General features: G+C 43.0%; 2 protein-coding genes across 3 annotated transcripts in view; one reads left to right on the forward strand and one right to left on the reverse strand.

The window, feature by feature from the left end:
* LOC140203149 (5'(3')-deoxyribonucleotidase, mitochondrial-like) overlaps positions 1–11626 on the reverse strand; it is a 29132-nt gene extending 17506 nt beyond the window's left edge. Inside the window, exons 1-4 of one of the 2 annotated variants that reach the window (XM_072269030.1) lie at positions 11560–11578; positions 11041–11351; positions 1977–2077; positions 1826–1886 (exon numbers count right to left, since the gene is read on the reverse strand). In XM_072269030.1, the coding sequence (XP_072125131.1) occupies positions 1826–1886; positions 1977–2077; positions 11041–11313 (435 nt within the window). In that variant the 5' untranslated portion in view covers positions 11314–11351; positions 11560–11578. Of the gene's footprint in view, positions 1–1825; positions 1887–1976; positions 2078–11040 lie in introns of both variants that reach the window. The other variant, XM_072269029.1, reaches the window with a different exon arrangement.
* Positions 11627–18602: 6976 nt separating this feature from the next.
* cops3 (COP9 signalosome subunit 3) overlaps positions 18603–26828 on the forward strand; it is a 42128-nt gene continuing 33902 nt past the window's right edge. Inside the window, exon 1 of the mRNA XM_072269031.1 lies at positions 18603–18825. Within this exon, the coding sequence (XP_072125132.1) occupies positions 18771–18825 (55 nt within the window). The 5' untranslated portion in view covers positions 18603–18770. The remainder of the gene's footprint in view (positions 18826–26828) is intronic.

Consider the following 26828-nt stretch of genomic DNA (forward strand, 5'->3'; position numbering starts at 1 on the left):
CTGACAGTCACCCAATTACCTGCCTCCTGTAACCAAGGGGTGACTACCTCCCTGTAGCTCCTATCTATCATCTTCTCATTCTCCCGCAGGAGCTGAAGGTCATCAGACTGCAGCTCCAGTTCTTTAATACGTTCTCTGAGAAGCTGCAGCTTGGTACGCCTAGTGGGGGTGTGGTTATTGGGGAGGCTGGAGGTCTCTCAGAATTCCTACATTTCAATACACAGAACAAAACTGCCCCCGGTCCATTCCCATTACACTAACTGTGCCCTAACAGATGAAGAAAGAAGAATAAAGAAGAAAGAAAAGAAACTTACCCGATACCTACCTTCCCCAGCCTGATAAGCCAAAGACACTCCAACACTGGTACGCTCAAAACAACGGCCACTCCATGAATGGCTGCTCCACACACACCTGCCTTATTTTTATTTGCTCTTTCTAATGAATGCTGCTCAGTGACTGGTTGCAGTCCAAGTCCAAAAAACTGCCGTGCAGCACTGCCATATTAAATCTTGTTCCACTTGTAGGAGTCCTCCCCAACTTTGACCAGATATTTGCCAGAAACACTGATGAGTTGGGTGAGGATGGTCCATGCCTATCCTTTCAATCACCTACAGAATTTTAAAGCCCCCCTCCCCACCCCCCATTGGGTCACCCTGTTTGTTTTCTCTTATCAAGAGAAAAATCCCATCTTTACCAACAGACAAGTTGGCTACTTATTACCATTCTGCCAATTCTTTCGTTATCTTTTCTTTTTATCACTGTATAATGTGGAGACAAGAACTGTAAACAGTAGCACATGTGGTCTAACCAATATTCTAAATATTTTACAGAACTTCGCTGCTCTGCATTCACTGCTCTCTAGAGTTGAATATCAGTACGTTCTGTTTTTCAATGACCTTGTTCAATTAATGCTGCTACATTTAATGGTGTGTGTCTGCAGAAAGCTCAGTTCCTCCAACCGATTTTGACATCTACTTGCCTTTGAATAATTGATTTACTTTATTATTCTTATCAAAATATACCTCACATTTATCCACAGTGAATTTTATTTCTCATAAACTATGGCCAAAACAAAAAGGACATTTGGATTCTAGTCTCATTCTCTAGCACGAGTTCCTGCACATCAATCTTACAAAATTACTTATTTAAGCTCTAAATGGTTATCAAGGGAAAACATATCCACAATGCATCTAGAATATCTGTAATTCTGTTCTTCCTAAACGTGTTCAGGTTTTAAGTACTTTTATTTACAATTGAATTTCTTTTTGCAAACAGCATTTTCCTTCAAGCATTCTACAGCCAGTCTATTTTTTTATTGCTAGATGCATGCGTGGGACAACGTTCATATTTCCATGAGACCATAAGACACAGGAGCAGAATTAGGCCATTCAGCACATCGAGTCTGCTCCTCCATTCAGTCATGGCTGATTTATTATTCCCCTCAACCCCATTCTCTTGTCTTCTCCCTGTGACCTGTAATGCCCTTACTAATCAAGAACCTATCAACCTCTGCTTTAAATATATCCAATGAGTTTGAATTCCACAGATTCACCACCCTCTGGCTAAAGAAATTCCTCTTTATCACTTTTCTAGAGACTTCTTTCTACTCTGAGGCTGTGCCCTCTGGTCCTAGACTCCCCCACTATAGGAAACATCCTCTCCACATTCACTCTATCTAGGCCTTTCAATACCATTATAGCTTTCAATGAGATTCTCCCCCCCCGCCCATCATTTTTCTAAACTCCAGCGAAAATTCCACCATTTCAGTTTATACTTTGGTAAATATTTAATCTGTTTTCTTGGTTGACATTTTTGCATAACTCACTTTTTCAAAAGGACAGTGATCATACTTCCTTATAGGGCTGGTGCAAATGAACACGTCAGTGCTGTGAAAAAGAAAAGCAGACACATAATATCACTGCAGAAATCTGGTGGAGTTCAGCAAGAAGTGAAACTGTTTTAGAGACTTGACTTACTTTTTCATGTTGGCCATCTCTTTCACTGCCTCCACTGCTCCTGGAAGGGGATCAAGTTCAATGAAGAAGTTCTTCGACTCCCATATGCTTATCGCTTTCTCCTGTGTGATTTTAATTTAAAAATCCAAGTATAGTTTAATTAGAAGTCAAGTTCAATTGGTGCCAGTAATACAATTATTGTCACTGAATAAATGAATTCAACGTGGGGTGCTGGATATGAAATATTGTTCTTCTCACTGCTGCCAACAGGACGATGGTACAGGAGCCTCAGGACCCACACCACCCACACCACCAGGATCTTGAACCAGAAGGAAGAACTTCACCCACCTCAACACTGAACTGTTCCCACAACTTTATGACCTCACTTTCAAGGACTCCTCATCTCATGCTCTCAATTTTTATTGCTTATTTATTTATTACTATTTTATTTGTTTTTTGTCTTCTTTTTGTACACATATTTGCACAGTCTGTTCTCTCTTGTACGTTGGTTCTTTGACCATCTTGTTCATGTGCGGTTTTTCATTGATTCTATTGGGTCTCTTTTTACTGTGATTGCCCGCAAGAAAATGAATCTCAGGATAATACTGTATATAGTGACATATGTACCTTGATAGTAAACTTACTTTGAACTTCAATCTGGATGTGACCTACAAATTGCACACAGTATTTCCATCTAAACTGTGCCACCATGCTCAACGATAGCTTCTATCCTGCTGTCATAAGAGCATTGAACAGTTCCCTACTACAATAGGGAGAACTCTTGACCTGACAATCTACACCATTGTGATCTTGCACCTTATTTTCTGCCTGCAATGCCCTTTCTGAGTCAGAATTAAGTTTATTATCATTGACTCAGTGGCCTAGTGATTAGTAGAAAGCTTTACAATACCAGCGACGCAGGTTCAGTTCCTGCCACTGCCTCTAAGGAGTGTGTACATTCTCCCCATGACCGCATGGGTTTTCCCCCGGGTGCTCCGGTTTCCTCCCGCAGTCTAAGGACCTACCGGTTGATAGGTTAATTGGTCATTGTAAGTTGTCCCATGATTAGGCTAGGGTTAAATTAGGGGTTGCTGGGTGGCGAGGCTCAAAGAGTTAAAAGAGCCTATTCTGCACTGTATCTCAATAAATAAACTTGTTGCTTTGTGGTAGCATTACAAGGCAAAGACACAACATCACTGTAAATTACAAAATTAACAGTGCAAATAAAATGAATAATGCTCATGGATCATTCAGAAATCTGAACAGCAGAGGGGAAGAAACTGTTTTTGAATTGTTAAGGTAAGGTTTTCAGGTTCCTGTACCTTTCCTGATGGTAGTAACCAGAAGAGGGCCGGTCCCAGGTGAATAGTTTTCCTTTGTACTACGGTAATGAAAAGATCTGTGTGGATGGCGTCCAAAACAAATTTTTTCACAGTACAGTACCTTGCTACATGTGACAATAATAAGCCTATTTACCGTGCCACAAATACAATGAGTACCCACTTTATTAGGTATAGGTGTGGAAGTCAGTGTGGTCTTCTGCTGCTTTTGTAGCTTGTCCACTTCATTGTCAAGCATGTTGTGCATTCAGAGATGCTCCTCTGCATACCAGTGTTGTTTGAGTTACTGTGGGCGTTCCTGTCTGTCAACTTGAACCAGTCTGATATGCTCCTGACCTCTCTCATTAACAAAGCATTTTTGCCCACAGAAATGTTGCTCACTGGATTTGTTTAACGCACCGTTCTCGGTAAACTCTAGAGACTGCTGTGTGTGAAAATCCCAGATCAGCAGTTTATGAGATACGCTAACCACCCTGTCTGGCACCAGCAACCATTTCAAGGACAGAGTCACTTAGATCATATTTCTTCCCCATTCTGATGTTTGGTCTGAACAACAACTGAACCTCTTGGCTATGTCTTTGTGTTTTTTATGCACTGAGTTGCTGCCACATGATAGGCTGAGTAGTTATTTGCATTAATGAGGTGTTCAAGTGTACTGTACCTAATAAAGTGGCCACTGAGTGTAGGGAGTATTAAATGAAAGCAAAAACAGCAGGTGCTGTAAATCTGAAATAAAAACAAAATGCTGAAAGCACTCAGCAGGTTAAGCAGCATCAGTAGAAAGAAAAGCAGAGTTAAATGTTTCACATCAAAGACAATTCATTCTGAACAATTCTCTCAAAGGGTCTTTGACCCGAAACATTAACCATGCTTTTTGTTCCACTGATGCTACTGGACCTGCTGTGTTGCTGAATTTTGTGTTTTTATAAAACAATACTTGAATACAGCATATGATATAATGTAATTAACATAATTGAAGTTCTTTTAGATACAGGATGTCAAAAGGCTAAACTCAGCAATAACTTTTTTTTTACTTTTGTTTGTCAATACTGCTAGGATTCAGAATAGGAAGCAATTGGTATCGGCATGACTTGGCTCATTGCATTCCTGGGAGTGAGCCAGTAGGTTGCGGGTTCATCCAATAAGACATAGAGCAGAATTAGGCCATTTGACCCATCGAGTCTGTTCTGCCACTCCATCGTGGCTGATTTATTTTCCCCCTCAAACCCATTCTCTCCGTAACTTCTGATGCCCTTAACAATTAAGAACCCCTCAACTTCCACTTTAAATATACCCTTTGACTTGGCCTCCATAGCCACCTGTGGCGTGTATTTAGGACACCATTACAAATCAAAAATGTATCAACCTCATCTTTAAGTATACCTAACGACCAGGTCTCCACTATTTACGGCAATTAATTCCACAGATTCACCACCTCTGGCTAAAGCAGGGGGTCTCATCCTTTTTAATGGACCAATGGTTCATTAAGGGGTCCGTAGACTCTAGGTTGGGACAGCTGGAGTAAAGAAATTGCTCCATAGCTCTGTTCTAAACAGAGCTCCTTTTATTGTGAGGCTGTGCTCTTTGGTCCTGCACTCTTCCCACTATTGAAAACATCTCCATTTCCACTCTATCTAGGCCTTTCAATATTCAACAGGTTTTAATGAGATCCCCCCTCAGTCTTCTTAGCTCCAGTGAGTACAGACCCAGAGCCATCAAACGGTCATATGTCAACAATTTTATTCCCTCTGTCATTGGAACACGCCACCCATTCCAACATGTGCTAGCTGTGCATGGATAGGGTTGGCCGTAGTGCGAAAGAACAACATACAGGTACTTTAGAGACTAGCTTTATTTGTCACTTGTACATCAAAGCAGACTGAAATGAGTTATATGCATCATCAGAGGTGCAGTATTTACTTTGGGATAACCAAAAAGATGAAATTAAATGTCTTAGTTACAAGGTGGGATTAGGTAACAGGGAAGGAGAGATCAGCAAGGATTGTGCTGGGCAGCCCAGCAAGTGTTGCCGTACTTCTGGCGCCAACACGGCACGCTCACAACTCACTAACCCTAACTGTATGTCTTTGGAATGTGGGAGGAAACCAGAGCACCCGGAGAAAACCCACATGGTCTCAGAGAACCCCTTAGTGAGAGTGGCAGGATTCATCCCCCAACTAGTGATTGCTAGCGCCGTAAAGTGATTGCGCTGACCGCTACACTACCGGGCTGCCCTATACATTAAAGCAAGGCAGAAACCCCGATTTCAAATTGCTTTGAGCTTGTTTTTCCTCACCTCTGTTACCTAATCCCATCTTGAAACTAAGAAGTCTAATTCCAACTTCTCAGTTATCCCAAAGTAAATACTGCACCTCTGATGGCCATATCTTCGGCTACCGAACGCCTAAATTCTGGAATTCACTCTCTCCACTTCTCTTTTCCTGAGTGCTCAGACCCAGAATCGCATTGTGTGGATTAACATCAATTTTCAATGGGTAAAGCACCTGAAAGGAGACAAGCAGAATAGGATTTACTACTGTTAACTTAAGAGGAGACGCTGCTGGGCTTAACTTAACTTAAGCCCAGCAGCATCTCCACTTTCTGTGAAGGCTGAGGAAAGTCCATCTCCCAACCCCTATCCTCACCACATTCTACAGAGGTTGTATTGAGAGCATCTTGAGCAGCTGCATCACTGCCTGGTTCAGAAATTGCACCGTCTCGGATCGCAAGACCCTGCAGCGGATAGTGAGGTCAGCTGAGAAGATCATCGGGGTCTCTCTTCCTGCCATTACAGACATTTACACCACACGCTGCATCTGTAAAGCAAACAGCATTATGAAGGACCCCACGCACCCCTCAAACAAACTCTTCTCCCTCCTGCCATCTGGCAAAAGGCACCAAAGCATTCGGGCTTTCAGAACCAGACTATGTAACAGTTTCTTCCCCCAAGCCATCAGACTCCTCAATACCCAGAGCCTGGACTGACGCCAACCTACTGCCCTCTACTGTGCCTATTGTCTTGTTTATTATTTATTGTAATGCCTGCACTGTTTTGTGCACCTTATGCAGTCCTGGGTAGGTCTGTAGTCTAGTGTAGTTTTTGTATCGTTTCATGTAGCACCATGGTTCTGAAAAACATTGTCTCATTTTTACTATGTTCTGTACCAGCAGTTATGGTCGAAATGACAATAAAAAGTGACGACTTGAATTGTGGGCGAGACATGGAGAATTTTCTGATCAAAGTCAAATTTATTACTGAATTATGTATATGTCATCATATACTATCTTGAGATTCATTTTCTTGTAGGCATTTAAAAGAAAATAAAGAAATACAATTGAATTTATGAAAAAACATACGAAGACTAATAATTAGCCAATGCGCAAAAGAAGACACATTGTGCAAATAAAATAATACTGAGAACACAGGTCGTAAAATTCTTGAAAGTGGGCCTACAGGTTGTGGAATCAGTTCAGAGTTGAGGTGAGAGAAGTTACCCATGCTGGTTCAGGAATCCATTGGTTGTAGAGTATTAACTGTTCTTGAACCTGCTGGTGTGAGATGCAAAGTTCCTGTACCTCCTGCTCGACGGTAGTAACAAGAAGAGAGTTTGGCCTGGATGGCACAGAGAGGGGGTGCTTCATGATGAATGCTCTTTCTTGTGGCAGCACTCCATGTAAATGTGCTCAATGGTGGGGAGGGCTTTCCCTATTATTTAGAGATAACACACGAAACAGGTCCTTCCAGCCCAACAAGCCGTGCCGCCCGGCAACCCACCGATTTTCCTGACGCACCGAGCTGTAATAGCGTCATGCTACCTGCTACGCTGCCTGTGATGGACTGAGCTGAAATTAACCCTTTCTGTAGACGGTTCCCTTCTATACCCAGCTGTGGTGCAGCCAGTGAAGATACTCTCCACTGTGCATCTTTAGTGATTGTTAGTGTCGTTCTGAACCCACATGTAGTTCTGAGAAAGTAGAGGTACTGTGAGGATCTGTAGACTAGACAGGGGAAGCAGCAAAAATCCTTCGCTTTCAAAGCTCCATATAAACTATAACAGTTCATCGTTAAAAGACCAAAACAAATCACCCATCCTTATTTTGTTAACATTGCATCCTTACAAAGATGTATTCAAAATAGCTTTTGGTTTTCAATGTTTCCATCTTCAGGTCAGACTTTCAGTGGTTATTGGAGTTGTATTGAAGTCTTATATACACACATACATCAACAGCGTGTCTAAGACTTTTACACATTACTGTATTTGTCAATGCGGAGCAGAAAGCGAGCTAGTAAATCTGGCAAGCACAAAGGACGTTAGGAATGGCGAGGGTGGAGTGTCGTGGGAGGGATCTGGGACGGGAGCAGAGGAGGAGTGCCGGGGTGGGGGGAGGCACAAGTGCTGGCACACACTCCTGAGTCACCAGGCAAGATCCTGATTCCTCTCTCATTGCCCCCTTCCCACTCTCAGTCCATAATAGAGACCCATATCAGAATCAGGTTTATCATCACTCACATATATCACAATTTGTTTTTTTTTCCTCCAGCAGTAGTACAGTGCAATATATAAAATTACTGAAGCACTGTGCTTGTGATACTGTTGCAAGTAAGGTTTTCATTGCACCCATGCACATGAGAATAAACTGCACTTTCACAAGTTTGGTCTTTCAAAAGATTTTACAGCTAAGGAAGTACCTTTGAGCCACGGTCACTTTGCAACATGCAAAATAGCAAGCACCAGTAACGATTGCAATATTTTGTACCTACCCAACAGGGTAGACAAGAGCTTCAGGTCCTAAACAGACCACGTGGCTTAGAAACGTCACCAAGATTCTGCACAGTGGAGCTTGAACTTTAAAAGCTTTCACTCAGCACTGAAGGTACCAGCAGTGGACAAAGCCTGATACGGGGAGTGAGGAGCCGCCAGAGGTTTGGACAATTTAAGCACCGGGCCGGATTGGAAAGATCAGGGTGTCGGGGCCAGAGGCAAGGGACAGGCCAGTTTAGCTCGCTGCACTGTGAGGCTTAATCGTCTCTACACGGAACCAAGGCTGTGGCCCGTAACTAACAGGCTCCTGAATCCGCTGCAATGAATGACTGGTCTCGTGGCTGTGGACTCACTTTCGTTGTTTGCACGATTTGTTTTTTCCCTGCATGGGTGTCTGACCATCTTCTTTTAAATGGGCTGTATTGAGTTTCTTTGTTTTGTGGCTGTCTGCAAGGAGACGAATCTCAAGGTTGGATATATTATACATACTTTGATAATAATTGTACTTGGAATTTGACATTCAAAATCTCACAGCGGCATGTGATTGACCTGCCAGCTTCCATCCTTTTCAAATACTAATTCATCCTGAATCCTGAACATTTCAACCATTCTCCCCACAACACTGCTCATTCCTTAATAACATCAATTTACACTCAGTCGTCATTTAGCGTAGAAGGTTGTCATCATTTCCAAGGGGACGTTGGCAGAATGCATAGCTGGGCTGAGAAGTGGCAGATGGAGGTTAAACCATCTGCCATTTCTCAGCTCAGCTCTCTGTGAAGTGACTTACTTTGGAAAGATTAATTTGCAGGCTAAATACAGGGTTAATGGCAGGATTTTTGGGGTTGATGTCCATTAAAATTGAGGTGAGAAGACTGCAACTAGCGGGGCACTGTCTACGCCACACCGAGCTACCTGCCAGCCTAGTCATCATATGGGAGCCAAGCATGGGAGGATGAACCCTGGGCGTCCTCCCAAGACTGTGGTCAACATGGTCCTCGAAGATAGCGGTGCGGCTAATGTAGATGAATTGAACACACTGATGAGGGAGAGGGAGAAGTGGACAGCCCATCATCGTACCCAATGCCAGCCCCCTAGGCTTGAGTCGACGTAGTAGTAGTAGATCTCTCAAAGCTTCTGCGCAAATTGATACTGGTGTCAAGAAAGTGTGTTGGCCTTTGTTGGTTGGGAGTTTGAGTTCAAGAGCCTTAAGGTAATGTTGCAGCTCTATAAAACCTTGGTTAGACCACACTTGGAATATTGTGTTCAGATCTGGTTGCCTCCACTATAGGAAGGATGTGGAAGCTTTAGAGGAGATTTAGCAGGATGCTGCCTAGATCAGAGAGCATGTCTTATGAGGATAGGCTGAGCAACCCAGGACTTTTCTCTCTGGAGCAAAGGAGGATGAGAAGTGACTTGATAGAGGTGTACAAGTTGGTAAGAGGCACAAATCAAGTGGATAGTCAGAGAATTTTTCCCAAGGCAGAAATGGGTAATACGAGGGGACATAATTTTAAGGTGATTGGAGTATAGTATGGATGTCAGAGGTTTTGTTTTTCTTTACACAGAGAGTGGTGGGTGTGTGGAATGTGCTGCCAGGGGTGATGATAGAGGCAGATACATTAGGGATATTTAAGAGACCCTTCAATGAATGTTAGAAAAATTAAGGGCTATGCAGAAGAGAAGTGTTAGATTGATCTCGGAGTAGGTTAAAGGGTTGGCACAACATCGTGAGCCAAAGGGCTTGTACTGTGCTCTGTGATTTAATGTTATGTTCTATCATTATTCAAGGATGTGCTGGGGGAGGGGGAGCCCGCAAGTGGTACTACATTTCCAATGTCAACGTAGCATACCCACAACTTGCGAACCCTAACCTGTACGTCTCTGCAGTGTGAAAACCCATGTGGTTATAGGGAGAACATACAAACTCCCCACAGACAGCGCCGGGAAATGAACACTGATCGCTGTAAAGTGTTGCACTAACCTCTTTGCTACCATGCCACCCTAATGTTTTCTACTTCTTGTATTTACCCAGCACTTTTTCTGACTGCTTTGCAGTGAAGTTTGTTCTTGCTTGGAACTGTGGTCACTATTGTAGCAACAATACCTTGCAAAAAATGACTAGATAATCTATTTTACCTCCCAGAAGTGATGGTTGGGAGATTAAAGAATGACTGGGTAGTTCTTTAACCCTTCTTCAAAATAACATTTTGCAATCATCTAGTTAGTTTGAGTGGTCAGGCAGTATGAGCTCTCTCTCATTACCACCATCTCTTGCTATATAAAACAGTATAGTACAGCACTCTGTTAAAATTCCAGACTGAAGCATGGACCAAATTAGCCCACTCCCCCCCTCAAAAAAAAATTAAAGGATTGCTTAATGAAATAAACAAAAGACAGCACGCTAGCATTGTGTTTAATGTAACACTTTACAGTGCCAGTCACACGGATTCAATTCCCTCTGCTGTCCGTAACAAGTCCGGACATTCCCCGTGTAATCATGCAGGTTTTCTCGGGGTGCTCCGGTTTCCTCCCACATTCCAAAGACACACGGGTTAGTAGGTTAATTGGTCACATGGTTGTAACAGGGCGGCTCGGGGCCCGTTACCATGCTGTATCTGTAAGTGTAATTAAATAAAACACGCTGTGAAAATCCGCAGGCCGGCAATAAGACTTCTCAATGTTGTTCAGTGACTGTCTCAGGGGAAGACGATTTTCAGGGTTGTATACTGCATACATACTTTAATGATAAATGTACTTTGAACTTGAACCAACCTGATATATATTTAATTTCAGATTTCCAGCATCTGCGCTATCTTTAAACCGCTAAATTTTATCAATTGCTCCTTTTAATTTTTTCTATCAATAAATTTGATCAAAGATATTGTAGACGGAAAATCTGGATACGCTCCGTTCAATTTGCAAACTGACCAGCTTGATGCAATACTGTATATATTTAATTTTGTGTCACATTTCACTTACACACAGATCGGGCTGCAGCTGTCCGTACTGTTCGGAAACCCAGAAACCTCTGCGATCCGCCAGCTCAATGAACGGCTCCTCGGGGTACGCGACCTTGTACTTTTGCAGGAATCCGCCCTCAAAATCAGCCAGCACTCCGTCCATGTCCACCAGCACCCGCAGCCGTTTGCTCCCTCCGGCATAATGCGGCACTGCGCCGAACGACCTGGCCATTGCGCAAAGCAGCTTGCTCCCCGAACTCCGGAGAGTTGCAAACCCGCTCCCGAAAATCATGCTGTGTCAAAGGAAAGCAACGTGCCCAAAATAGCCTTCTGCATCAAGGCACGGGGGGAAGAAAAGAGAGAAATAAATATATTATTTAGCCACGTGCCAATAATGCAAACTACCGGATGAATACCCCCATGCTTGTGTGCACTTTGGCCAGTGGGTTCAATGGTTACTTGCGAGGACCTCGCTTTGCAGTGGGCGCAATAGTGGGAGTTCGCTTATGTAATACGAAACAAACCCGGTCTAACCCACCCCACAACAACACTGACTAAAGGACCCGGTCAGGTTATTGGGAAAAGTCTCGGGTTGCACTGTGTCCCCCGGCTCTCCGGAAATTACGCCCGAGAACAAGCACTCAGCGTTTGCCGTAAGACCAATAAAGGCAGCCCAATCGGTAGGCGGGATCAATTTGTTTTGTTTCCTTTACGTACAGAAATTTCCATGTGAGGATGTTAGAAACAACATGAGGCAAAATGCTGGATATTTAATCGCTAACAGAAAATAAACACGAAAATGTCCTTCTCCAGAAATGCACTGACTTTCTATGGACAAATTTTGTATTGACAAACTGTGTTGGAGAGTATATTACATCACAGCCTGGTGTGGAAACACCAGTGTCCTTGAATGGAGAACACCATAGGTGGTGCCTACAGCCCGGTCCCTCACGGGTAAAACCCTCCCCACCATTGAGCACATCAGCAACGAGCGTTGTCGTGGGAAAGTAGCGTCCATCAGCAGGGTTCCCATCCGCCAGGTACAGTAATGCTCGCTTCTCACTGCTGCCATCAGGGAGTGGGTACAGGAGCCTCAGGGCTCTCTCAAGTTCAGGAACAGTTATTACGCGCAGCCATTAGGCTCCTGAACCAAAGGGAATAACTTAATTTGCCACAGCACTGAGTTGTTCCCACAATCTGTGGCTCACTTTCAACGACTCATGTTTTCTTTATTTATTGCTTGCCTATTTATTTATTATTTTTCCCGTTTTTATATTTGCAGTCTGTTGTCTTTTGCACACTGGTTGTCTGCCCTATTGGTGCAGTCTTTCATTGATTCTGTTATGGTTATTGGATTTATTGAGTATGCCTGCAAGAAAACATCTGTGTTATATATGGTTACATACATATATATATACTTTGATAATAAATTTACTTTTAACCCTTGAATATATTGTCAAATAATGACAGACAACTTGTAAAAAGACATTACGGAAATTTCACGCGGCAGATAATATTTTGGATGTTATTTAAACATACAGCGTAGGTTAGATTTGTTTAACGTTAATCCCTGTGTGTGTGTGTGTATTCTCATATATAGAGACACACACACACACACACACACACACACACACACACACACACACACACTAACCTCTTACAGTGGAATAATTACTGAATGTTTTCCAAGACAGGGGTCAGTTGGTCAGTCTTGTCCTTTGCTTTACTCATTCGCCTCTTTACTTGATCACACAGAAACATTGAAGCATGCGAAGGCCATTTGGCCTTTCGAGCCTTCCCTACCATTCAAAGATGCAGTATAATGGCTGATTCTGTATCTTAATGTGATATGCACACTCTCTCTGCATATTCCTTCATTTACATCTACCTACCTACTACAATAGATTCAGAGACTTGATGGGGTACAGAGTAATAAGGGTTTATCACCATTTGGCGACGATTATTTTTCCTCACTTAAATCCTAGTTGGAATTGGGATTGGTTTAGTATTGTCACGTACTGAGATAGAGCGAAAAGCTTGTCTTGCATTCTATTCATACACAGTGCATTGAGGGAGAACGAGGTAACACGATAAAAACACAATAAAGTGAAACGGCTACAGAGTAACTGCAGTGCAGGTAAATAGTAAGGTGCAAGATTATAATGAGGTAGGATGTGAGGTCAATAACAGGGAACAATTTATTACGCTTATGACAGCAGGATGGAAGCTGTGCTTGAGCCTGATGGTAGGTACTTTCACACTTTTCTATTTTCAGGATCAGAATCCGGTTTAGTATCACCGGCATATGTCATAAAATTTGTTGTTTTTGCAGCAGCAGTACATTGCAATACATAATAATAAAAACTGGGATAATAATTACAGAAAATATACATAAAAATACACACGCACACGTATATAAAATAGTTAAATTAAATAAGTAGTGCCAAAAAAGTAGTGAGGTAGAGTTCATGGGTTCAATATCCATTCTGAAATCTGATGGCAGAGGGGAAGAAGCTGTTCCTGAATCATTGTGTGTTCTTACAAGCTCCTGTACCTCCCTCTAATGGTAGCAATGAGAAGAGGGCATGTCCTGGGTGATGGGGGGGTGGTCCTTAATACTGGGGAGGCTAATGCCCATGATGGAGCGAACTGAGTTCACAACTTTCTACAGCTTACTTCCATCCTGCACAGTAGCCCCCAACCCCCATACCAGACGGTGATAGAGTCCGTTCGAAGCATCTTCCCTGCATCCAACAGAATGTTGTATGATCCTAATCATCACAATTCTTCATCTTCATCTCATCTTCATCTCAAGGTCACATCTTGAAAACCATGAAAGCACTATTACTTATTGGCAAAGGGATAAACATTGGCCAAAACCTTGGGAAAACCTCCCATGCTTTTCTGCAAAACAACGTGGCTGGGAACTTTTACATCTGCCCGAGAACTGGTAGGGTTTACGTATCTCATACAAAAGGCAGTTTTTCTGCTGCTACAGGTGAGCATCAGCCCAAAAGGCTGAGCTCAAGTCCCTGGCTTAGGAGAGGATTTTCCAATGTCCTAATTCTGAAATTAAACTTAAAGGATCAGTAACTATATTTCCGCAGGCTGGATGGAGAGCGAGGTGTCTCCCAGTTGAGGTTGGTTGTAGGGGATTCGTAGCCCATTCTTTAGTTAGAGCCTTCAGCATTTTGGGCATCGAGGGAGAGAGGAAGAGGAGAGCCATCCGCAGTACCACCGATGCGGCAGAGAGGGCCTCAAGACGGCTGTGGCTCAAAAGAGGGCAGCCATGGAGTCATAAGTAGCTAGCCATCTGGATACAAGCTGGGGTCTGATCAGCCCCAGCTGGGTCACCTGGAGGAGGTTGTATGATGTTGAAAGACCCGAAACACCCGATGATTCCAGGAACATCACTGAAGATGTGTCCGGAAGCATCAGTAGATGTATGTACACAGCTGCACTGCAGGTCATTCATCTGAAACTTCCTCTATCCCCAGAAACTATCCAGTTTGCAGTTTCCAACATTAAACGATCGAAGTACACAAGACCATAAGTCAAAGGAGCAGAATTAGGCCATTTGGTCCGTCAAGTCTGCTCTGCCATTCCATCATGGCTGATTTATTATCCCTCTCAACCCCATTCTCCTGCCTTCTCTCCGCAACCTTTGACACGCTTAAGAACCTATCAACCTCCACTTTAGATAACTTGGCCTCCACAGTCACCTGTGGCAATGAATTCCACAAATTCATCACCTTCTGGCCAAAAAAAATTCCTTCTTATCTCTAAGGAGGGGACATCCTTGTATTGTGAGGCTGTGCTCTCTGGTCCTTGACTCCCCCACTATTAGGAACATCCTCTCCACATCTGCTTTATCTAGGCCTTTCAGTACGGTAAGGAACGGGTCTTTTGGCCCACAATATCTGCACCAAAGGTGATGTTGAATTAGGCTAAGTATTTTCTGCCTGTGCAGGATGCATTCACTCCAAACCTACATATTCATGAGTCTAATAGCCTCTTATCAGAGGCTGTTGGCTTAACAGTGTCTTTAACAGCCACTATCATATCCCTACCCATCACCCTCTGTATAAAAAGCACTCGTCCCATATTTTTAAAAATTTTCCTCCCTCTCAGATTAAATGGGAAAATTATTCCGCCTGCCAACCTTTATCTTATAAACTTTGTTTCAGGTCTCCTCACAGGCTCTGACGCTCCTGAGAAAACATATTTCCATATACTGTAGCTGATATCGGAATCAGGTTTATTATCACTGGCATGTGACGTGAAATTTGTTAACTTAGCAGCAGCAGTTCAATGCAATACATAATATAGAAGAGAAAGGAAAAAAAAATAAATAGAATAAAAATAATAATAAATAAATAAATGCATATATTGAATAGATTAAAAAAGTGCAAAAAACAGAAATACTGTATATTAAAAAAAAGTGAGGTAGTGTCCAAGGGTTCAATGTCCATTTAGGAATCGGATAGCAGAGGGGAAGAAACTGTTCCTGAATCGCTGAGTGTGTGCCTTCAGGCTTCTGTATCTCCTACCTGATGGCAGCAGTGAGAAAAGGGCATGCCCTGGGTGCTGGAGGTCTTAATAACGGATGCTACCTTTCTGAGACACCGCTCCCTGAAGATGTCCTGGGTACTTTGTAGGCTGGTGCCCAAGATGGAGCTGACTAGATTGACAACCCTCTGCAGCTTCTTTCAGTTTAAACCAGGCAGCATCCTGGTAAACCTCTTCTGTACCATTCCATTTCAACATTTTTCTTGTAATGACGCAACCAGCATTGCAGACAAAATTACTTACTTTGAAATTTCTAGCATCTGTTGCGTTTTTATATTTAGAATTATTTCTACATTCATGTCACATGATTAAATGGAAAAGGAAGATTTCTTCCGCCAGAGATTAAGCCCACTTCTGCATGCAAATGGATGAATAGTTTGGCAGACACTGGTGCACCTTAGGGTGTGTGCTTACCCACTGCTCTCTGTATACACATGACTGTGTGGCTAGACATAGCTCAAATATCATCTACAAATTTGCTGACGATACAACCATTGTTGGTAGAATCTCAGGTGGTGACGAGAGGGCTTACAGGAGTGAGATATGCCAACTAGTGGAGTGGTGCCACAGCAACAACCTGGCACTCAACATTAGATTAGATTGTGAGGACACACAGTTCTCTTTTATTGTCATTTAGTAATGCATGCATTAAGAAATGATACAATACTTCCTCTGGTGTGAAATCACAAAACACAGGACAGACCAAGACTGAAAAAACCACATAATTATAACACAAACAACAGGAATTCTGCAGATGCTGGAAATTCAAGCAACACACATCAAAGTTACTGGTGAACGCAGCAGGCCAAGCAGCATCTCTAGGAAGAGGTGCAGTCGACGTTTCAGGCCGAGACCCTTCGTCAGGACTAACTGAAGGAAGAGTGAGTAAGGGATTTGAAAGTTGGAGGGGGAGGGGGAGATTATAACATATAGTTACAACAGTGCAATAATACCATAATTTGATGAAGAAGTCCATGAGCACAGTAAAGTTCAAGGTCTCTCAAATGTTCCACATCTCACGCAAACGGGAGAAGGAAGAACTCTCCCTGCCATGCCGACCACAGTCCGACTCTGGGTCATCCGAAAACTTCGAGCTCTGATCAGCTCTCCGACACCGAGTACTGAGCGCCATCTCTGTCCGAACGATTCGACCTCAACCTTGGCCGCCACCAGCAGGCAAAGCCAGGGATTTTGAGGCCTACCCTCCGAAAGATTCCCGACCACACAGTAACGACAGCAGTGAATGAGCGTTTCAGAGATTTCTCCAGATGTTCCTCTGTGCTTTCACATCCATTCTCCATTAAATCAGAATTGGCCACGGCCCCTATTTAACAGATACAATATCATTTTCACCGGAGGGCTATGCACACGCGCGGTGCGCTGCCTCTCTCTTCCCGCCTTAGTAAGACAAAAGAGCTGATTGTGGACTTCAGGAAGGGTAAGACGAAGGAACACATACCAATCCTTATAGAGGCTTCAGAAGTGAAGAGAGTGAGCAGCTTCAAGTTCCTGGGTGTCAAGATCTCTGAGGATCTAACCTGGTCCCAACACATTGATTAGTCATAAAGAAGGCAAGACAGCGGCTATACTTTATTAGGAGTTTGAAGAGATCTGCCATGTCAACAAATACACTCAAAAATTTCTATAGTTGTACCGTGGAGAGCATTCTGACAGGCTGCATCACTGTCTGGTATGGAGGGGCTACTGCACAGGACCGAAAGGAGCTGCAGAAGGTTGTAAATCTAGTCAACTCCATCTTGGGTACTGGCCTACGAAGTACCCAGGATATCTTCAGGGAGCGATGTTTCTGAAAGGCAGCGTCCATTATTAAGGACCTCCAGCACCCAGGGCATGCCGTTTTCTCACTGTTACCATCAGGTAGGAGATACAGAAGCCTGAAGACACACACTCAGCGATTCAGGAACAGCTTCTTCCTCTTTGCCATCCAATTCCTGAATGGACTTTGAAGCTTTGGACACTACCTCACTTTTTTATGGCATTGAACTGCTGCTGCTAAGTTAACAAATTTCATGTCACATGCCGGGATAATAAACCTGATTCTGAAAACCATCATTAGAAAAATACTGGTCTTTCAGAATTTGTATAGAGATGCGTATAGGTACTATGAAGGCATGTGCATGGTGGTGATTTGAGTGCTCTACCCTTCCAGCTAATGAGGACATATTCTCTCCGTCTCACTCACTGCTCCTGAGGGAACGTCCTTGCGTTTGAGTGACCTCTCTCTCCCTTGATGCTGTTGGAGGATGGTGCCGGAGCAAGGTTTAATCAACGTGGTTTGTAGATTGGACTCTAATTCACGTTTATGATGTGTTCCAGTTTCTGATTGCTCCTTTTGTTTTTTTTTTGCTAATTCTTGGGCGAGTTTTAAATCAGGGTGGCCTGCAGATAGAGGACACCGGGCTGAACTGAAATATGTCTTTTGATTTTGTGTTTTACATTCTATGTTTTCGCTCGTGAGGAGTACAGAGAAAATTTACAAGGATGTTGTCAGGGCAGGAGAACCTGAGTTAGAAGGGAAGATCGAGTAGGTTAGAACTTCATTCTCTAGAACATAAGAGATAGAGGGGAGATTTGATAGAGGAATACAAAATTTTGATGGTGATAGATAGGGTAAATGCAAGCAGGCTTTTGCCTTTAGTTGAAGACTACAACTAAAGGTTAAGGGTGAAAGGTGAAATATTTAAAGGGAACATGAGGGGAAACAGCACTCAGAGTGTGGAACAAGCTGGCAGCACAAGTGGTGGATGTGATTTCAACATTTAAGAGAAGTTTGTATAGCTACATGGATGGTAGGAGGATGGAAGGTTATGCTCGGGTGCAGATGGATGGGATGAGGCAGCTTAAATGGTTCGGCATGGACTAGATGGGCTGAAGGGCGTTGCTGTGCTGTAGTTTAAGTTTGCTACATACCATACCATACCAAATCTCCTCTTTGCATTATTTGTTTTGTAATTTGTAGTAGCTGCGGAATAACACAGTTAACGACATGTTGGTGATAATGACCCTGATCTGAATGGAAGGTTGGTCCAGCCTGGGCTCCCTCTGCTTCTGCCTTTACCTCCCGCCGCTTGGCGTCGCCCGCGAGCAGGCAGCGAGATCTCGCGAGAACCATCCGGAGAGCCGCGTTTGAATGAGGCGACAGGGAGGCGGCTTGGCGAAATGGCGTCCGCCTTGGAGCAGTTTGTCAACAGCGTGAGGCAGCTCTCCTCGCAGGGTAAGAGACGGCGAGTCTGCGGCGCCCGAGTCCCTCGTGTGCGCGGCGATGCGGTTACCTTGCCCACCATCACTGTCCCGAGAGGCGGCCAGTAGCCGTCAGTGTGCCGGCAACGCCGCGCCACTTGCTGAACTTTTGCTTCATCTCACTAATGGGGTTCTGAGTAATGATAAAGGCGGCGAAAGAGTGGACAGCAGCCCTCTGGTCCCCCGCCACCCGCCTCCTTCAAGGGGGAGAGGGGGTGGTGGCGGTGGTTGTCTTCGCGGCCTGTTTACCTCAGAGCCCAGCAGAGGAAAACCCCGCCTCTGTCCTTGGCCGATTGGCTGCTCATGGAAGATTGACTTCTGCATCTGTGGGCGGAACTCTGCCCATTGGTTCTGGCGGTTGTCAGTCCTCTTAGCCCCACTTCCGGTTCATGATCTTAATTTACTGATGTTGGGCCTAGCTATGTACCAGTTGTACGAGGAGGCAGTGGATACCTCATTTTTGGAAAGCATATCAGTATAATTCCTCATGTAAGTGAATATTGCAGTGCCAGTCTCTTGCTGCAATAGGTTGCTTCCCCAGGATGACACCAACTCACAGTGATCAGTTTACACAAACGCATGTGTCACCGGGTTGTACACTCATTCAGTTTCAATTAAGGGTAGCACACGAAGCGATGGAGTTACTTAGCTGTTCAGACAACATCTGTGGAGGGAAATGGACAGTTGAAGTTACAGGTCAAGACCCATCATCAGGATATCGTTGACTCTCCCTCCATAGATGCTGCCTGAGCAGCTAAGTACCTCCATCGCTCCCGCACGCTGTGTGTTGTTCCAGGTTCCGGCATCTGCATTCTCTTTGGTCTTTGTTTCAATTAGGATAGCCAACAATATGAACAGTGTTGTGTAATCAGAAAAGAATAAGAATTCAATAAAGAGGTGGTAACACACATGAAAGTTACTGGTGAATGCAGCAGGCCAGGCAGCATCTGAAGGGTCTCGGCCTGAAACGTCGACTGTACCTCTTCCTAGAGATGCTGCCTGGCCTGCTGCGTTCACCAGCAACTTTGATGTGCGTTGCTTGAATTTCCAGCATCTGCAGAATTCCTGTTGTTTGCGTGATAAATCTTGTATTTGTTTTAAACCTCTCATGTCCATTTCAGAACGTTTTAAATGCATAACATATTTTTTGAAATGTAGCCACTTTTCTAATGAAAATGGTACAGAATATAACAATTTTAGATGGTGGTGATAAATCTTCGCCAAGGCAAGGGGGAATAATACTGGTGTACAAAATGACTCTATAATGAAAGAGGATTTCATTGAAACCTATTGAATGTTGAAAGGCCTAGATAGAGTGGATGTGGAAAGGATGTTTTCTGTAGTGGGGGAGTCTAAGACCAGAGGGCACTGCCTCAGAATAGAGGGACATTCATTTAGAATGGAGATGAGGAGGCATTCCTTTAGCCAGAGGATGGTGAATCTGTGGAATTTGTTGCCTCAGGGCCAATTCATTGGGAGAAATTGATGGGTTCTTGATTAGTCAGAGTGTGAAAGGTTGTGTGAAGAAGGCTGGAGAATGGGGTTGACAGGGAAATGGATCAGCCATGATGAACTGACAGATTTGACTCAGGCCAAATGGCTTAATTCTGCTCCATTATCTTGTGATCTTATGATGAGAGGCATAGATTGAGTGGATAGACAGACTTTTTCCCAGGTCCGAAATGGCTAGTACAAGGTTGCATAAGGAGGAAAGTGTAGGGCAGTGTCAGATTTTTTTTACATAGAGAGTGGTAGGTGTGTGGAATGCACTGCCAAGAGTGGTGGTAGTGGCAGATATAGTAGGGTTACTTAAGAAACTCTTAGATAGGCACATGGATGATAGAAAAATGGAGGGCTATATAGGAGGAAAGGGTTAGGATGATAGTGAAGCTTAAAAAGGTTGGTGTAACATGCGTGCTGAAGGGCCTATGCTGTGCTGTAGTATTCTAGGAATGATAGAGTGGATGCTCCTAAGTAATTTCCTCAGGCTGGGTATTGTGAAGCAAGTGCTTGAGTTTCAGGAAAAGAGAGTTGGTATTTAGGATTGAGATGTGAGAAAATCTTTGGAATTCTCCAATCAAGATGGTTATGGATATATATTTTGAAGAGCAGGGCGTTTATTCCCAATATCTTAGCCAATGTTTACTAAAGTGATTAGACATGGACATACTGTAATATGTATTAAAGCAGCTAGATTCTTAAGCGTTTATGCAATGACCAGCTGTTTTGTTGACATTGAGGGAAAGCCTGGTGCCATGACACTGTGACATTCGCATGGGACACGGGCACACACACACATACGTACGTATATACACACACACACACACTCTCACTCACTCATCAAAGTTGTCAAGAAGGGTGATGCTATTATGGTCTGGTGAACACATCTCTATCCTGCTAAGGCCAAATGTCAGGTTTTAGACATATCATCTTACATTCCTCTGGATCAGAGACTCCCAGACAGTTGTGCAAGTGTTTTGAGAGGCTGGTGCTGAAACATATCAATTCCTGCCTGAGAAGCGACTTGGACCTGCTTCAATTTGCCTACAGGAGGAACAGGTCCACAGCAGATGCCATCTCATTGGCTTTTCACTCAACCCTGGAATGCCTGGACGGCAAAGATGTATACATCAGGTTGCTCTTTATCAACTGCAGCTCGTCATCCAATACTATGATCCTCTCAAAACTAACAAGACCTTGGCCACAATACCTCTTTGAGCAATTGGATCCTGTATTTCCTCAGTTGTAGATCCCAGTCAGTTTGGTTTGGCAATGACATCTCCTCCATAATCTCCATCAGCATAGGTGCACCTGAGGGCTGTGTGCTTAGCCCCCTGCTATACTTGCTTTACACTTATGACTGTGTGGCTAAGCACAGCCCCAGTGCCACAGTCAAGTTTGCTGAAAACAGCATATAGGAAGGAGATTGAAAATCTGGCTGAGCGGTGTCATAACAGCAACCTCTTACTCAAATGTCAACAAGACCAAAGAGCTGATTATTGACTTCAGGAGAAGGAAACCAGAGGTCCACGTTGGGGGATCAGAGATGGAGAGGGTCAGTGACTTGAAATTCCTCAGTGTTACTGTTTCTGAGAACCCGTCATGGGGCCCTGCACAGCAGTGCCCCTACTTTAGGAGTTTGCAGTGATTCGCATGACATCTAAACCTTGCTATAGATTTGTAGTGGAGAATATATTGGCTGACTGCATCATGGTCTAGTATGGAAACACTAATACCCTTGAATGGAAAATCCTATAAAAAGTAGTTGATATGGTCCAGTCCATCATGGGTAAAATTTTCCCCACCATTGAGCAGCATCTGTCATCAGAAGCCCCAAGCACCCAGGTCATGCTCATTTCTCACTGCTGCCATCAAGAAAAAGGTACAAGAGCCTCAGGACTCACACCACAAGGTTCAGAAACAGTTATTATCCCTCAACCATCAGGCCCTTGAACCAAAGGGGATAATTTTACTCACTTCACTTGCCTCATCATTGAAAGATTCCACAACCTATGGACTCACTTTCAAGGACTCTGTGTCTCATGTTCTCAAAACTTATTGATTATTTATTTATTATTATCATTTCTTGTATTTGAACATACTGATTGAATGGCCAATTTAATGTGATCTTTCATTGACTCTGTTATGGTTATTATCCTATAGATTTATTGAGTATGCCTGCAAGAAAATAAATCTCAAGGTGACATATGTGTACTTCGAACATCTTCCAACTTTACAGTGCCTCAACCATGCATAGACAATTTCTATCTTCTCCGCAAGGTCCACAGGGACTGCCTGGGCAGACCCATTGTTTCAGCCTGCTTTTGCTGTACTGAATATACTAACTTAACTTCATTCTTTCTTGCCTGTCTCATTTTTCCCTACTTGCATCCATGGCACTTTATGCATCCTCCTCCAGTTTTTGTACCAGCTGGCTCATTTTTATTATGGGCATACTATCCTTCTGCAACTCCATCCCATCATCAGGAGGGTTGGAGTGCCCACTGCTTCTCCCTTGAACAGTGGCCCAATCAGTTGCTGGCCAACTTTGGCCCAATCTTTTGCCTTGCTGAACTTACCCTCACACTGAACAATTCCCCTCCCTTTCTCTGGGTCAGAGATGAGGGTATGGTAAGTTGCATTGGTGTCAAGCTGGGATATATGAAACATTGTTTCAATCCTATTGCTTCCTCCCTTAATTCCTTTCTGTTGCATCAATGAATGTATTGGTGCTGCTTTCTGTGTTTGTATAGATTACACAAAAATCATTTTCTTTACTGCCATTTAATTCTCAGAAATGAAATGGGCCTGTTTGGAAATGCAAGAAGTGTGGATGACAATTTTAAAAGCACAATGAACAAAAGATATGGGCAGCTGATTAATTGGTATTTTGAAGACTTAAAATCAAGAGGTACTGGCTAAAATAAATTTGTCTGAAAGTTGATTTGGAAAATAATGCAAATGCCAATGGAAAATTCAAATAAGAGCCAAATGCAGTACAGATTGGATGTTATTGCACAGAAACTGAAGCATAAAAGTTTGAAGAAGCATAGAAATGATAATTAAAAGACTTCAAAAACATTCATAATGAAAATCAGAATTACACCAGGCTGAAACGATATGGAAAAAAATGTAATGGCATACAGAACAATTGTTAGGCTTTTATTGGTATATGTAAAAAAATCAAGAATGAGTAAAGTAGATTTAAGATGAATATAATTCTTTTTTGGGGAGGCAGATATTTTGCTTTGATCATCTGAAGTGAGTGGGGGAAAAAGTGTCGAAGTCGAGTTTATTGTCAATTACTAGTACATGTAAGCACAGGTGAAATGAGAAACTTACCTGCGACAGTATCACAAGCACATAGCATCTTAAAAGCAGCATTCACAAGAGAAACATAAAGGAAATTATACATAGTTTTTATAAGAATGAATACAATTAGAAGAAAAATGACAATAAAAAATATCTTTTTTGTTAGCGTAAAGAGATCAAAATGCCAATTGTCAAATTGTTGCTTAATTGTCATGATTATGGTTTTGCCAGTTGGTTCAAGGACCGAATGTTTGAAGGAAAGTAGATGTTTTTAAACTTTGTGGTGTGGGACTTCAGGCTTCTGTACCTGATGGTAGCAGTGAGAGGACAATATGGCTTGAATAGTGGGTATCTTTAATGATGGATGTTGTTTTCTTCAGGCAGCACCTCCTGTAGATGCTACCGACAGTGGAAAGATATGCCCATGATGTATTGACTGTCTTGTTCTCTCTAAAGCTTGCGCATGCGCCGGTCATGCATGCAGCCTGTTACAGCCGTTCCGACTAGTTTTCTTACTTTTTTCTTCTTACTTTTTTAACTTACGTTATTTGTTGTATTTTTTTCATGGTAACACGTTGAAGCTGCACCCTCTCTAACATGCTGGTGGAGAGAGTTTTATTTGGGTTTTGAGCGCTGGAAATAGTTACATTTGGACACGTCTCATTAGCAGGGCAGCAGTATGGTCGCATTGTTTATTCCAGGGACCAGCTGATTGCGCTTATGCCGGCCGATTTAGCGAACAGAGCGGCGGACACCCTGGCTGAAATCTGGAGGAAAACACACAGAGGATGCAGAGGGGGATCAAAAAGGCGAGGAATGAACACCGGGTCGAGACAACAGAGACTTATGGAGAAGAGTTATAAGCTATGCTCTCTCATTATGGGCAATGTGAGATCGCTGGGTAAAAAAATGGACGAGTTGACGGCGCTAGCCAGGAGTCAGAGAACATTTCGGGAGAGCAGTGTTATGTATTTTACTGAAACGTGGCTGCACGAGGACATACCCGACCAAAACTTTTCCATGGAGGGCTTCCAGACCGTTCGGGCTGACCGGAAGTGCACTGAGGGCGGTAAGCGTAAAGGAGTTGGAGGCTTGCTGTTCTGGTTAACAACGGATGGTGCAATCCTGGTCATATTACGATCGAGGAACGTGTTTGTAGACCAGATATTGAACTTTTTGCTGTTGGACTCAGGCCATATTCCACCGAGATAGAACACTGGGTGTCATGGGAGGTTGTTCCTGCCTGTGGCCATCGAACTTTGCAGCTCCTCCTGTGGAGGGTCAGACACCCTGAGCCAATAGGCTGGTCCTGGACTTATTTCCATCTGCAATAGTTTGCATATCGTTGTTTGATTGTTTGTGGTTTTTGTGTTGCTATATTTATGCTCTATTCTTGGTTGGTGCAGCTGTAATGAAACCCAGATTTCCCTCGGGATCAAAAAAGTATGTCTATCTATGTATCTATCTATGTTATGTTGCTGCACATTCGAATTGCCACACTGTACCATGATGCAACCAGTCAGGAGCCTTTCAGTAGTCCATCTGTGGAAGTTTGATAGAATATTCAGTGACAGGCTGATCTTCCTTAACTTACTATGAAAGTAAAATACAATATAGCAACTAATAACTAGTTAGTCATAGTCATACTTTATTGATCCCTGGGGAAATTGGTTTTCGTTACAGTTGCACAATAAATAATTAAATAGTAATAAACCATAAATAATTAAATAGTAATATGTAAATTATACCAGGAAATAAGTCTAGGACCAGCCTATTGGCTCAAGGTGTCTGACCCTCCAAGGGAGGAGTTGTAAAGTTTGATGGCCACAGGCAGGAATGAATTCCTATGACGCTCTGTGTTGCATCTCGGTGGAACGAGTCTCTGGCTGAATGTACTCCTGTGCCCAACCAGTACATTATGTAGTGGATGGGAGATATTGTCCAAGATGGCATGCAACTTGGACAGCATCCTCTTTTCAGACACCACCGTCAGAGAGGTGTTGGACAAATAGTACTGAAAATAAATTCTGGAAAAAAGGAACAAGAGTTAACCCCTCAAGCCCATTCTGCAATTCATTGTTTTGTCTGTCATTCCATTTGTCCACCTCTGTTCCTTTTTCATTCATTTCTTTCAATGTCACATTTTAAAATAATAGTTGACTAGAAGAAATGAGTCCTTTGTCAAGATAAACTTCCTAACTTTCTTTGTAATTAATTAATTCCTTTACAGGGCCATTGTTGGGTCATTGGCAAACATAGACAATGCGATAAAAGACCTACTTATTCAGGTTTATTAATACAAGAAATAGCTGCATCTGTAGTTTCTGCAGGAAAGGGTTAGTTTCAAGCCTTCCAACTTGAATAGTTATCCATTACTTCTGCTTTCTGTTTCCTGCTGCTCTATTGGCTTTTGAAGTATGTTACATGCTTAAGGAGATCTGTTTATTTTTTGTGAGAATGATGTAGTGGTCTTTTGGAGGTCACCTGATGTGATTTTCCCGCCGATGTGAGGTCACGTGATGACATATGCACCGTAGGTATATAAGGAAAGATCCCAGGTGACGCAGTTAGTTTTTAGTTTGTAGATTTCCAGGTAGAATGTGCGGTGTCTCCGTTTCTATTGCGTGTTTGTTTTTGTGACGCAGTTTCATTTTTAAAAAGGAGTGTTGCGTTCTGTTGCAAGATATCATATTATTGGACCGGAAATTGTTAGCTAGATGTGCTGATTTACTCAATTCCAACAGTAGAAGGGAGAGTGAAGAATTTATCAAAGTACAGGACTGAAGGATCGAGAGGAGTCGGCATCGTTTGGCAGTTTAATAAAGGATCGACCTTATTGAGTCTTTGTTGGAGGAGTAGTGACCTGCATTGAAGATAACTCTTGCCAAAAAGAGCAAAGAGTTCATGCAAAGGTTTGCCCTCTCTCTAAAAGAATTTAAGGTCAGTTGGTTTAAACTGTTTATTTACCGCCACGTGAATTCTGTGGACAGAACCAGCAGGAAAGTCGCGTCTGTGAAGAAATCCTTCTCCGGAGAAGTCTCTCCCAATTGAACGTATAAATCTGTTGGACTTTCGAATTTACCATTTTAAGAACTGTATCTGGCTTTATTGCTTTAAGAACTGTTTTCGCATTTAACGCTTTAAGAAACCAGTGCCGAGTGACGA

The sequence above is a fragment of the Mobula birostris genome, chromosome 9, assembly GCF_030028105.1.
Source record: "Mobula birostris isolate sMobBir1 chromosome 9, sMobBir1.hap1, whole genome shotgun sequence".
In the NCBI taxonomy this organism is placed as follows: domain Eukaryota; kingdom Metazoa; phylum Chordata; class Chondrichthyes; order Myliobatiformes; family Myliobatidae; genus Mobula; species Mobula birostris.